Consider the following 14,194-nt stretch of genomic DNA (forward strand, 5'->3'; position numbering starts at 1 on the left):
AGATATAAAGGAGAAAATATTCAGTGGATGTAAATATATACATATGACTATGACTGTGGTTAAAGTTTGATACTTTGGTATAAAAGCGGGTCAAACGCCAAATTCAAGGTCAAGGGGTCAAATTTGGTGGTAGTGGTACCCAAAGAAAGGTCTTGTCACAAGGAATACACTTGTGTATGAAAGCCATTGCCCCATGCACTCAAAAGTTATGGACAAGTTTAAAGTTTTCTGCGGACAAACAGATTTACAGACAGACAGACAGACAGACGGACGATCAGGACAAAAATCTGTATAGATTCTACCCCCAAATCTTCGATAAGGGGCATAAAATTAAACACGTTTTGGAAGACGGACAAAATTTCTGACAATTGTTAACAACCAGAATAAAAGAAGCCAGGGGTTGGTTGATTATCTGTACGTTTAAAGTCGTATCATTTATTGATATCGATCAAGAATACGCTCTGATGAGTTGGGTATACCTAAAATTTTACTTCCTAAAAGATAACCTTCAAAACGAAACTACATTCTGCTACAAAATGAAAAGGTATGTTTTTTTTCAATTGCAACAGAGTAACATTTCAGCATGACAGTTTCCACAACCGTAGCTATATTTTCTCAAGCCTTTGTTGTATCTATAATTTTGAAGAATATGGAAAGCGAAATTTTTTTTGTACTTTTGCTTCCCGTATTGGAAATTTTCCAATCCGTTGAAAAATATGTCACATCTGACAACATAAATAATATAAAATCCGTCAATAAAGTTTTGTTTTAGGTATTTTGTTGTTCATTTAGGATCCTTTCTTATTTTTCCGTTTCTTGAAGATGGCGGGACTCCGTGTAGTGCGGGGACCGGACTGGACTCAGGGGGACGGGGATGGAGGGGAGGGGCATTTAGGGACGGTAGTGATCGTCAGTGAGAGGGAGGCTGTCGTGAATGTGATCTGGGACATTGGAAATATTACAACCTGCCGGATCGGAAAAGACAACAAATATGATCTGAGAGTGTTCGATAATGCTTCCATAGGTCAGTACTTTAGTTCTACAAGTATTGTTTTTCATTTTCTTTTTTTTAATGCATTTGTTTAATTGTTATTTTTTTAGGAATTGTTTTTAAAAACAAGAAATGTTCGGAATGTCAGTGGGAAATTTTCTATGGAATGTGCTGGGAGTGCAAAATCTGTAAAGACACCGACCTCTGTACCATTTGTTACTTCAGAGGCAAACACGACATGGAACACGAGTTTGTCAGATATACTATGCCAAATGCAGAAGGGTTAGTGTTTTATTAAAACAAAGTGGACTTACACTTACGTAATTGTGTGTAAATATACACACCTGTTATAATAAGGACTGATGTGGAAGAGGATCATCAATGATTTTAATCATTGTTTCCTCCAAAGTGTTCTCTAATAATTTCATTTTCTAAATGGCCATATTTTCTGTCAAAATTTGAGTTAGATGCGTAAGTTTTTAAATGATCATTAACACAAGACTAATTTTCTTTATCAAAATCCTTAATGATGTGGTTAGCATTTTTTTTAATATCCTAGCCTACAAATGGCTTGTCATATTTGCTGAGTAGGACAATTCTCAGATAACTTTGGACTTTCAGTAATTAAGGCGTGGTATTCTCGACGTTACCTAATTAGCGTCTGAAATTTACACAGCCTTTTATTCACACACTGTTGAAATATACTATGTCAACGAGTTAAGTCCCAGTGATAGCGTGTCATATGACAAGGTTAATTGTACTAAGCTTCTCGGAGTGGTAGGTTTGATTTGGAAGGTCCGTCTTCTTTAGACACTGTGTACTGTTAGTTGACAACCATTGATTCGGGAGATGCCAAGGGATTGGGGAAATTAAAAAAATCTGGTCTTGAAAATGTTGAGAATAAATAAGTTAATCTCAGATGGCACGAAAATAAGAATCTAATCATGACTGATTACCCCCCCCCCCCACACACACACACACACCCTTACACGCACAACATCAACAGTACAATCACGAACTTGGACATTTTTACCTTTTTATTTGCTTTTTTAGTCATTTTTTCCAATGAAGAAGAAAATCAAAATTCTGTCCTCTTGACTGGCATCAAAATAAATAATCCAACCCGAAAACAGGATTGACACCCCCCTCTCAGAATCAAATGGTCGTCCCCTAAGTATCAATGACTGTACGCCTTTAAAACGTCATTTAAAGAAAAAATATTTATTTAGAGTCGAAGTCCAAAAACGCTTCTCAAGTCTGGCCATGAGGTCATTTGGAATGTATCCTGGAGCCAAAGTCACCAGGGGAAGAGATTGGGATTACGAAGACCAAGACGGTACGACTTACAATTAATATAAAAATAATGTAAAAATTGGATTACAGCAATACGTACATTTGATGTTCTTGTTTAAGGTGGAAGTGGGGCGGTGGGAACTGTACGGGACATTCGCAGTTTCAAAAAGGATATGTCTCACCGTAACGCTGTTGGAGTCATTTGGCCTTCAGGAAAAGTGTTTGCTTATCGCATTGGATTCAAGGGGAAAGTTGATCTTGCCTGCAAAGAAGTGGCGAGAGGATTTGAATATTATCGTGAACACCTTCCACTGCTAGGCAAGTATAATCTGGCATGCAGTTATTCATAGAATAAAAACCATTCACAAAATTTTCCAGTTCGGTATACGAAGATGACGCAATGTGGTGCGCCATCATAGTATATGTCTCTCGTAGATACTGTGTGGTGGAGTGGAGATAGGTGCCAGCATTTTGCCTTACTTTAATGGTATTCAGTGGTATTTATAGATACGGTGGTGATTGTCTTTTTAGCTCACCTGAGCCGAAGGCTCTAGTGAGCTTTTCTGTTCACATTTTGGCCGTCGTCCGTCCGTCCGGCTGTCTGGCTGTGCGTGTGTAAACTTTTCACATTTTCGACTTCTTCTCAAGAACCAATGGACCAATTTTAACCAAACTTGGTACAAAGCATCTTGGGTAAAGAGGAGTTTAAAATGTTAAATTAAAGGACCAAGTCCTCTTACAAGAGGAGATAATCAAGAAAAGACAAAAATAGGGTGGGGTCATTAAAAAAAAAATTCTTCTCAAGAACCACTGGGCCAGGAAAGCTGAAATTTAAGTGGAAATATCTTTGGGTAGTGTAGATATTAAATTGTAAAAAATCATGACCCCCGGGGGTAGGGCGGAGCCACAATAGGGAATCCAATTTTTACATAGAAATATATATATAGAACAAATCTTTAAAAATCTTCTTCTCAAGAACCACTGGGCCAGGAAAGCTGAAACTTATGTGAAAGCATCCTTGGGTAGTGTAGATATTAAATTTTTAAATCATGACCCCCGGGGGTAGGGCGTGGCAACAATAGAGAATCCAAGTTTTACATAGAAATGTATAGAACAAATCTTTAAAAATCTTCTTCTCAAGAACCACTAGGCCAGGAAAGCTGAAACTTATGTGGAAACATCCTTGGGTAGTGTAGATATTAAATTGTAAATTTCATGACCCCGGGGGGTAGGGTGGGGCCACAATAGGGAAACCAAGTTTTACATAGAAATGTATATAGAACAAATCTTTAAATATCTTCTTCTCAAGAACCACTAGTGTTAAAATCATGAAAAGGAAGGGGGTAGGGGGCACGATAGGTATAGCAAGAGGGGAAATCTGGTAAAGAACTGCATCACCCAAATTACTCAGGTGAGCGATGTGGCCCATGGGCCTCTTGTTTTTTAATATTTCAGATCTTGATTTGATTAAGAATCAGGTAACTACTCAGTCAACTGTTGGTGTAAAAATTGGCGACCAAGTCTGCATCACCCTTTCTAAAGCAGAATTAAAGGAAGCACAGAAAAATTTCGGGGGGTTTCATGACGAGATGGAAAGTGTGAGTTAATAGCGATATTCAATTATTCAATACACCGTTAAATTCATAAAAAATCAATTCTTTTATCAAAGGATATGCATCTGTTTAGAGAACAAGAAGATATGGTGTAGTATGGGTAATGAAAATAATGTAACAACTGATGAAGGGAATCCGGATTTGACCATTTGCTTAAAGATGCATAATAACTCACCTGAGCCACTTCTCTTCATAGCTGTCTACGTATCGTCCCTGTACCTGTCTTACTGTCTCTTAGCATTTGTTTACATACATATATTATATACTGTAAAGGTATACGAGAGTTGGATCAAGTCTATAGGTGCGACAAAAATCGGGATTCATGTTCTTTTTATTTTAAAAGTACACTAGAAATGTAATAAAACCCCGAAAATGATTCGAACTCTAGACCATATCATTCTAAAATCTTTTCAAGCATTCCAGCTTAATGGGTTTTCATCTCAAACATCTTTTTAATATACCGGTACCACTGGGTACTTTTAGGCCATAGGGAAACGTGGTATAATCGATGGTTTTACAGACAACGGGGGAATTGTCGTCAAATTCCAGGACAACAGATGGGTCTTCAACCCAAAGGCTCTAAGCAAAGTACGTACATATAGAACAAACGTATACATCGTATTACTTTAATAACCACTGGTATAAGAAATGATATATATTGTAGTGGTTCGCGTTACTCTTTGGCAGGTTTGGAGGGTGGCCGCGGGGGAGACTGTCCGTGTAAAAAATGACCAACAAAAAGTTGAAGCCCTCCAGAAAGGCCACGGAGAGTGGAATCCAAATATGTCCAAGGTATATTAATGAAAAGCAAAAATGAATTTTTAAAAATCGATTAATTATCAGATACATGATGATAATAGATTGAAATTTGATGTAATTAATTACAAGTTCAAATTTGATGTAATTAATTACAAGTATTTTGATAATTACCACATACCAGGTTTTGGGCAAAGTAGGTAAGATAGCCCGAATCACTCCTAAGAATGATGTAGTAGTGTCCTTCGGGAGGAAACACTGGGTATTTAATGTGGCCTGCTTGACCCCGTGCCCCGGGGCTCAGGTCGACGAGATGGAGGAAGAGGAGGATCTCTCTTTATCCGTTGGTTTGTAAAAATTCCCTTGTTGAGGAAACTATTACCACCTTTTAATTTTAAGTTATATTTCAACATTGGTTGAAAAAAATGAATAAATTCTATATTAATGCTTAAAATGAATGATATTCTAGAGTATATCGTATTTCAGCAACTGCTGGCTTAGCGAATGGATTGGGGTTATTACTAGAGCAACTGCGAATACTACAAGCCCAGAAAAGCAGACTGTCCCCTGAACAGTTTCTCAGAATGGCGGCTGATGGAGACGATAAAATGGTGTCACAAATGGTCAAAGGGGAACCAAACCTGGTAAGCACTTTGTTCTCACCCGAAATAAAAATCTGGTGAGTTTTTGCTTTTGAATTTGTTATCTTTTCTTTAATTTTCCCCATCTTTATAAAACCAGTGTAATATGCAAATAAAAGGAACAACGGCGTTGATTGCTGCATCATTTGAAGGACATGATGGCGTTGTTAAGATTTTGATTGCCAGTGGAGCAAAAGTGGACCAAACGGACCAAAACGGAAATACGGCATTACTGGCCTCTGTTTCTGCGTAAGTATGAAGATGAAAGGGATGTTAATGCTGACATACGGGAACAAAATGTGTTGAGACAAACCCAAGTACGTGTTTGCTTTAAAACTGAACTGTAATTTTCTGTGGCCTAAAAATGTTTGAGTCCGTACCCCATTGCAAAGTTATGACATTGTTCTATACTTACAAGAACCTTGGACCTGACAAGAACTTCACTATTTCATCCCTACAGTCTTTAGTCCACTTGATTAACTTTGTTTTAGGGAGATATAGGACACCCCAAGATTTCATCAGCTACATTTAAGCCAAGTACTAGTATTTCATTGATCAAGAAACCTTGTTTGAAGGTTACGATGTACTTATTAGTCCAAAAATTCTATAAAACTTTAATTTACTTAAATTATCATATTGCTCACATGGGGTGTGGGTTATTAGTTTGCAAGCTCAGGCATAGTCATAGTACTTTTATTATAATTTACTTGTATATATTATATATGACAATGTAATATTTCAGGAACAAATCCACCACTGTCAAGATATTGCTTGAAGCAGGGTGTGACGTCAATGCTGCGAACAAAAACGGAAGGACAGCCATTCACGTGGCCGCAAAATCTGGTTTTGAGGAACCAGCTAAACTCTTGATTGCATATAAATGTAGCGTAAATGTTCAGGTATACTTTACGTACAAAGGTTACATTTGCTTACTATGTTTTATTATTTCATGTTTCTTTCTAATCCTTTGGTTGTACAATAAGGATCGATGTAATCGTTATTTTTTTTCATTATTAGGACGTTGTTCGAGATACACCCCTACATGATGCGATTGAAAATGGCCTGGACGCTCTTATTTCCCTAATTGCTGATGTCAAGGATATTAATTTTAGGCTTGTCAACAAAAACGGCTTTAACGCTCTCATATTTGCCGCTCTGAAAGGAAATAAAACGTATGTTGATAGATAAAATATTATTTTCTTTATTCTCTCTGCTATAAATGATATGGTATATTAAAGATCTACATTCATGATCGTGAAAAAAAAAATACATGGTATATAGACAAAATCGCTTCTCAGTATATTATTTTCACAAAATTTAACATTAGAAAGAAATCAGCAATCCATTAAAATCCGTCTTTAAAAGCAATCTATGAAGTGTTTTCTTCTACATGTTAATTATTTTCCTTTTAATAAATTCTGATTTATATGGAATTAAAAAAAACAGGTCAGCTAATAAAGGAACGTAATTAGTGCCCATCGGAATTCCAAGTTGTAAAAGACCTGGTCTCTTAAAGCTACATTCATGTCAATTTCCAATGAAATGTTTTGTCACACTTCAATATACATCTGAAGTATGAACGCCAACAGTTCAAAAGTTATGCCCTTGGCCAAGGTTAAAGTTTTATAAATTCTTGCAAAAGTGGGTCAAACGTCAAGGTGAAGAGGTCAATTATGTTGGAACATTAAGAAAGGCCTTGTCACAAGAAATACACATGTGAAATAAAAGGGGTAAAAAATTGCCGACAAACAGCTAGACAGACAGAGGAACAGGGCAAAAACTATATATCCTCTCATCTGCTATTACGGAAGAATAAAAAGTATTCATTTTTATAACAGCAACTCTGTTTGAAGTTTTAAATAGAAGTCTTGTTAAACCTTGACTTAAATATCTGTACTCGTACATGCAATTTAAGCTGTCTGAACTGTTAGTCATAAACGAATTTCAGGGCAATGAATAAAATCACAGCAAAATGTCCAGAAATGACAAATGAACCAGAATCAAACAAGAGCAACACAGCACTCCATGTTGCTGCTTTGAATAATAAGACCGAGATAGCCACAATTCTGATCCTACAAGTGAGTATTGCATATATGGCTCATCTTAACTAAGGAATACTAGTACAGGGAGTGCAATGTTATATAGATTGTTCATTATTATTGGGAATGAGTATATTGTATAGATTGTTCATTATTATAGGGAATGAGTATATTGTATAGATTGTTCATCTTAAGGAAGTTGATGTAGTGTTTTATTTATTGTTCATTATTAGGAAATGAGTATTGTATAGGGATTGAGCATTGTAAAGATTGTTCATCATAAGGGATTGAATGTTGTACAGATGGTTCATCCTAAGGGAATTAGTAATGTATAGATGGTTAACCTAAGGGATTGAATACTGCTTAGATTGTGCATTTTAAGGGAGACGATTGTTGTTATTTTTTCCTCTTAAAATTATAATAGGGAACTATTCTCTTTTTTAAAATAGTTGTAATTGTTTATGAGTATACCACGTATTATAACTCTGCAGGGAAAAGCTGATCCCAATAAGCCGAACAAGGTGGGAAGAACACCCCTTCACTTGGCCTGTATCGAGGCGTACTACGATATGGTTAAAATTCTCCTCGATCATGGTAATTTCACTGTTGAGGATTTTTCATTCAAGACTTTTTAAAACATATTTAACCAATTTGTAAGTTGTAATTTTGCCTTTTTCTTCAAGGTGCGAATATTTCTATCTCTGATAACGATGGTAACACGCCACTTCACTGTGCTCTAGGAGGCGTGCGATCACAGCCAATGGTGAGGAGACTTGGTATTTTCCGTTTTTTTTTTCAAATACCTGGTACATCACTGATATATGCAAACAGTCCTTTTTGTTTTAATACAGCTGTTGATCTTGATGGGGCGTCAAGTTCAGACTAAGACAGAAAGAGTGAAGATTGCCTGCATGTTGATAGAATTTGGTGCCAAGATCGATCAGAGGAACAAAAAAGGCCAACAAGCCATAGACCTAGCCACAGAAGCAGACGTCAAAGCTGCTGTACAACAACACGCCGATTCTGTGTAAGTTCCAGTTCTAGCATTTGTTAAACAATATTTTATTAATAAAAACTAATGCATAGTTTTAATTAACATATTTTCTTCACAATTATCTGTTCTATTTGCAAGGTCAAAAAGACGAAGGGAACAGGGAGGCCGTGACCGGCCATCGTCCGGTAGAAAGGAACAGCTGATGTTTCAGCAGCAAATGGTTGTACCCTGCTTCATGTGCTTCCAACAGACCGGAAGTGTTACTAATGACCCTTGTGGCCACAGATGCTTATGTCCAAACTGCAGTTTCCGGACGGAGGAATGTCCGGTATGCCTTCAGACGATTAATCGGCGACTCGATCCTCGTAAGTTTTTCACAGTTTTGGTATATTCCTGCGATTTATTGTATGTACTCTGACTTAATGAGCTTTTTATTTTTCTTTTAGAAGGAAATGTTTTACAACCCCTCAGTTTAGAAGACCTTTGCAAAGTCCAGTAGCCGCTAATACAATCAACAACTTTAAAGAGAACTTTTATAAAATCAGTGTGATGGAATAAGAAGTTGTATTTTGCATGGACTATAACACCATAAAATACTTACGAATAAATAATTGTCCATGTGGCATTAAAAGAAACTGAAATAGTTATTGCCTTATTATGTAAATATTTGTTTGGTTTACTATTATTATTAAAAGTAACTATATTTATCCTTATAGCGTTATGCACGTGTATAATGTAAAGATGTTATTTGTTTACTTCCCAAATCCATTTAATGTATACGCAGAAATGCTGATATATATAGGAATAAAATGCGTGCTAACCCGTCCGTATATATGTACTTGTACATTATTTGACATCCCAAAAACGTACAGCTTTACGATTTTCAATAAAAATGTTTTTAAAAATAATGTTTTTTTTTCAATTGATAAGACTGTAAGGTTTCTCAGAAGATGAAAAAACAGAAAATTACTACTCAGGTACAATAGTGTACAATAAAGAGGTCCTGGATAATTTCTAAACTGTATCAATGTAAGGAACGCGTATGTAGAGTTTGTAAACTTTCGCCGCTTTTGAAAGTTTTTGTGACAGACAGACGACTGATAAAATGAGATGCATTGCCCCGCCGCATTTGCGAAAGGAGGAGACGATAAGATATAATAAACAAGATGTGTTTGTTAAATACTGACGCACCCGTATTGCAGCTTATAGCGTGGGTCGAAGTTTCGCAAATGCAAGTCAAACTCCGAGGTCAGGGTCAAAATGTCAAAATTGTTGATATTCGAAGATACAAGTATTATACTTGTGAAACATAAAAGAGTAAGTACTAACCGTTCAAATGGTGTACATGTATGGCCAAAGTTAAAGTTTTCTTAAAAGTGGGTCAAACTCTAAGGTCAAGGTCAAAACTATTTATACCCTTTGAAAGGTCTTGTCGCAGTGAATACTCGTGTGAAGGATGAAAGCCCTTGCACCAACTTTTCAAAAGTTATGAGCATTGTTAAAGTTAATTTTTTTTTTTTGGTAAAAGTGTTTCACACTCCAAAGTCAAATTTAGTGGTACCCTAAGAGAGGTCTTGTCACAAGTAATACACCCGTGAAATATGAAAGCCATAACCCCATCCACTCAAAAGTCATATAGACAAGGTTAAAGTTTTTGCGGGAAAACAGAGAGACGGACGGACAGGACAAAACTATACATCCCCGAATCTTCTATTACGGGGTCATGAATATAACCCTAAACTAGTCTTTTTCAAAAATTCACACAATTTGATCTAAAACAGAATTTATGGTATATCAAAGAGTGTGAAAATACAGAATATTCAGAATAACCGCTGACACTTATTTATGTCCGAAATAGAATTCAAAACCACGAAGTATTACATGACTGTTATCAGTGGGGAGACCGTACATTTCAAGGTGATGCCATGGAATTAATGTGTGTCTTTCTTTTCTATGTCGCAGGTAAAAATGAAGCAAGTAATCAAAATTCAAATACGCTCGTCCTACGTAGATATGTTCAAGCTGTTTTATTTGTGTTTGTTTAGAATCTTTACATCATGCCTACGTTATCTCGTTCGATCAGTGTGTTTGTGGAAAGTTGCAATGTACCGGTATAACAGTTATCCAGTTGTCAAAATTGCCTCACTTTGACTTTCTGTATAAATAATTGACCTCACAATAAATTGTTTTTACATTAAGCACAATTTGGAGAAAAAACTGTTTTTAATATTTTCATAAAACTTCATCAACTTACACAAATTGCCGCCTTATCTTCAAAGGCTCAAGTGTCAGAGATTTGTCTGTTGTCTGAAAGACCTTCATGCATGCGCATTCCTTTTGCATGGTTAAAGCAAAAAGTATTTCAAGCCCTGGGTGTTACATCTCTCTTCGTCTTCCTTTTTAAGTACAAATATGTAGAGGTGTTATATTTTTTTCTGATAGACTTCTTGATGAAACATGCATATATTGAAATGATGTCGAGCACTTTCCTATTTACTTCTTTCCTCCGTTGAAATACTAATACCTTGTATATAATTTGTCAATCTGCAGAATCAGTTATTAGTTTTTATTACTAGTAATAAATTTGCCACTTTGTCTTCGATACTGGATTTCTGGCTGTATGTAGTATTAAAATTCAAATAATATGTAGGTTTTGCGAGAACAACAGCCCTTGTGGCGGACGGCGAACTTTCTCAATTTATGACCAACCTCTGGAACGAAGACGTAAACCGGGCAAGTTCTCATGACGTCAGATATAACCTTCAAGGTCATTCTGCAACTGGGAAGTCGGGTGTGGATTATGCCCCTGACAGGTGAGTTATGTTTATAATAATATCTCGAACGACTAAAAATGCCGGATGAGTCTTTAAGCACTTTAAGGTTCAACTTCCCTCTGCTCACTCAGCATCTTGCTTTAACGCTTCTGATTTTCCAAAAGTAGTCTACTTCATAATTAAAATGCACATATTTTTGCATACCCTATGGGACAAAATTTGATAGAAATGTTATTTTACTTGAAAATTATATAAACATTATAGAGTAAGTAGAGTTATCTCTCTTATTCATATTATTAGACATTCGATGAACCTTGTCATCTTAAGGATAAATAACACAATTTTTTTGATAAGTCAGCAATATTTCTCATAGACTGATATTCAAGTAGGTAACTTAAATGGTATTTTCCAAGTAAATTAGGACAATTTTTGTGAGATTTGCTGAATAATTACATGAATAAGAAAAAATGGAACAATGTCGAATATCTGACCACCAAAGACAACTTACAATTTCTTTATATTTTAGGTATAGATTATTTATGTCATTTCCATTCAAAATAAGAATCCATGTATGAACAAGATTTTTGTATGTGTTATACAAAATGATGGACTGCTCTATTTTCCAGGTTCTTTAGCTATGTAAATGAGGGTCACCTATTTCATAGACCAACTTATTCCACGTTTATTTCTCTTCTGAACAACTACCACTATAGGACCGGGACAACTGAGTACCAAACAACGGCCGAGGACTCAGAAGTCTCCCTGTTTCTCTCACAGATTTCTCAAACAAGTGTTATGAAACTGGCGCAACAGTTCCTACATTCCAAAGGTTTTTGACTCTTTACAGTACATGTTCATTATCAAATAGGCACTTGACTGATATTAGTATTATAAAGCGGATATTTTTATGCGCCCGGATCGATAGATCCGAGGCGTATATTGTTTTTGTCCTGTCTGTTTGTCTGTCTGTCTGTTGTCAACATTAACCTTCGCCATAATTTCTGAACCATGAAAGATAGAGACTTCATATTTCGTATGCATACTCCACCAATAAAGTTCTTTCAAATGACACCAAGATCAATGACCTTGTGACCTTGACTATGACCTATTTGCTAAAAATATCTTTTTTGAATTTTCGCCATATCTTTTGAACCATGAGAGATAGAGACGAGACTACATATTTGATATCCTTACTCCACCAGTGACGCTCTTTCAAATGACACCAAGGTCAATGGCCTTGTGAGTTGTGACCTTGACTGTGTCCTATATGCTACAAATAGATTTTACACAATTTTCACCATAACTTCTGAACCATGAGAGATAGAGACTTCATATTTGGTGTGCTTACTCCACTAATGAAGTTCTTCAATTGACATCAAGGTCAATGACCTTGTGACCTTGACTTTCACTTATCTGCTGAAAATAGTTTTTTTAAAACTTTGTTGCCGCCGGGCGCATAGTGTTTCACAAACACATCTTGTTTCTTATGAAAAAAAAATGTTAAAAATGTCAAGTGCTTGTGCATTAATAGTATAGATTGAACGTTCATGTCATATTAAAGAGTCCCTCGTTCAACGTTTTGCTTTACTAGATACTGCTGACAAAATCAGCCGTCAAATTACTATAATTGCAGATGTAGTTAAAGTAATTATTATATACATTTTGATATAAAGGGTACACTGGGAGTTCGATGTCAGCCTTTATGAGTACTCTGAGGAAAATTTGGTTTGATTTTTACCCGCGATCATCTCATACGACACATGAAGATACAAGTGGATTTGAACACGTTTTTGTTGGAGAAACTACGAGCTCCAAAGTGGACGGTTTCCACAACTGGATCCAGTATTATCTCGAAGAAAAGCATGGAAACCTTAACTATCTTGGCTTTGTCTACACAAAACATGTGAGCAATTAATCATTTTAAACAAAAAATTTGATGCATTGATTGAAATACATTTTCTGACTGATTTTGAATGCAAATGAACATAATTCATCATTTCTCAGAATATAAAGAAATCGTAAGTTTTCGTTGATGATTAAACATGCGATTTTGCATCAAATAATCATCGTTTTCTGTGTTAATTCTATGCAAATTGGGCATTGAAACAAAATCTGACAAAACTCTCCCATTTTTCCGGTATGAGAAATACTGCAGACTTCTATAGAAGAAAAAAAACCGTTCCTTATGTTTTTATCCTTAAATTTAGAGAAATTCATATTTCTGAAAAGCAAGGAAATTTAAATACTGCAGTAGAATTTTATATAGAATACTTATTTTATTAATTCCTTATTTTTTATTAATTTATATAGCCGGAAATTATAGCTACTCATTTCCAGTGGCATCATCAGATAAAATCCCTCAGTTCCTTCATAGTTGGCTCGAGTCCTGAGTTTGACCTCGCCATGTATACCGTCTGCTTCTTTGTACGACGTAACGGTGACTGCAGATTCACAATGGCTGGGCACAACATGGATGTCAAAACCTATACCGTGCCATTCGGACATTACACGGATTTAATAGCCACAGCATATATCAACTGATGCACATGTACAATTTAATTAGACATATTTTATTATGACTTTGGTTTAATTTAGCAAAGTAGCCTTTTTATGTACTTTATCATCTTAACACTGCTCAAGATAATTGATACTGTGCAATGGCCTTTTGTTTGAGTTTCTCTACAAATTGTTACATTATGCTTCAAGTTCACTACTAAGACTCCATTTTGAAGGTCATTGAGGAATTTGTATTAAAAATATCAAATTTCTTCTGAAAATTGTTAAAATTTTGAGGTGAAAAACTTTTGAACAAGAGGCCCATGGGCCACATCGCTCACCTGAGCACTAAGGGTAGGAAAAAGTAGAAGATGGCTTTTTATTGTAAAGTTTAAATCCAAAAGTAGTCCCATGACCAATCATGGATTTGCTATTTGTTAGAAAATAATTTTTAAAGAATTTTCCTATATAATCTTTGGTTGGCCATTTTGGCCAAGCCCTACCCCTGGGGGTCATGATTTGAACAAATTTGAATCTACACTACTTGAGCATGCTTCCATATAAATATGATGAATTATGGCTTTGTCCTTCTTGAAA

General features: G+C 35.8%; 2 protein-coding genes across 2 annotated transcripts; both read left to right on the forward strand.

The window, feature by feature from the left end:
- Positions 1–822: 822 nt before the first annotated feature.
- LOC134232558 (E3 ubiquitin-protein ligase MIB2-like) lies at positions 823–9,199 on the forward strand. The gene is made up of 18 exons (XM_062714549.1): positions 823–1,024; positions 1,102–1,273; positions 2,221–2,327; positions 2,405–2,602; positions 3,740–3,882; positions 4,381–4,485; positions 4,585–4,689; positions 4,838–5,000; positions 5,140–5,297; positions 5,395–5,543; positions 6,037–6,193; positions 6,312–6,466; positions 7,243–7,372; positions 7,825–7,927; positions 8,017–8,096; positions 8,185–8,360; positions 8,466–8,692; positions 8,774–9,199. The coding sequence occupies exons 1-18, from the start codon at positions 823–825 to the stop codon at positions 8,824–8,826; spliced, it is 2,583 nt and encodes an 860-aa protein (XP_062570533.1). The 3' UTR covers positions 8,827–9,199.
- A 916-nt stretch (positions 9,200–10,115) lies between these two features.
- Positions 10,116–13,863, forward strand: LOC134232564 (uridylate-specific endoribonuclease D-like). The gene is made up of 5 exons (XM_062714555.1): positions 10,116–10,289; positions 10,978–11,140; positions 11,728–11,930; positions 12,775–13,004; positions 13,412–13,863. The coding sequence occupies exons 1-5, from the start codon at positions 10,253–10,255 to the stop codon at positions 13,640–13,642; spliced, it is 864 nt and encodes a 287-aa protein (XP_062570539.1). The 5' UTR covers positions 10,116–10,252; the 3' UTR covers positions 13,643–13,863.
- Positions 13,864–14,194: the final 331 nt, after the last annotated feature.

The sequence above is a fragment of the Saccostrea cucullata genome, unplaced genomic scaffold (assembly GCF_032062105.1).
Source record: "Saccostrea cucullata isolate Sc308-1 unplaced genomic scaffold, CSIRO_AGI_Scuc_v1 ctg60, whole genome shotgun sequence".
Classification (NCBI taxonomy): domain Eukaryota; kingdom Metazoa; phylum Mollusca; class Bivalvia; order Ostreida; family Ostreidae; genus Saccostrea; species Saccostrea cuccullata.

What these genes read in the sequence shown, in the direction of transcription:
- LOC134232558 (XM_062714549.1), top strand. Translation starts at nt 823, where the DNA reads ATGGCGGGACTCCGTGTAGTGCGGGGACCGGACTGGACTCAGGGGGAC. An exon ending in TGAACACCTTCCACTGCTAG is followed by an intron (nt 2,603 to 3,739) that starts GCAAGTATAATC and finishes TTAATATTTCAG; the next exon opens with ATCTTGATTTGATTAAGAAT. An exon ending in CCACAATTCTGATCCTACAA is followed by an intron (nt 7,373 to 7,824) that starts GTGAGTATTGCA and finishes ATAACTCTGCAG; the next exon opens with GGAAAAGCTGATCCCAATAA.
- LOC134232564 (XM_062714555.1), top strand. Translation starts at nt 10,253, where the DNA reads ATGGAATTAATGTGTGTCTTTCTTTTCTATGTCGCAG. An exon ending in GTGGATTATGCCCCTGACAG is followed by an intron (nt 11,141 to 11,727) that starts GTGAGTTATGTT and finishes TCTATTTTCCAG; the next exon opens with GTTCTTTAGCTATGTAAATG. An exon ending in ACAGTTCCTACATTCCAAAG is followed by an intron (nt 11,931 to 12,774) that starts GTTTTTGACTCT and finishes TTTGATATAAAG; the next exon opens with GGTACACTGGGAGTTCGATG.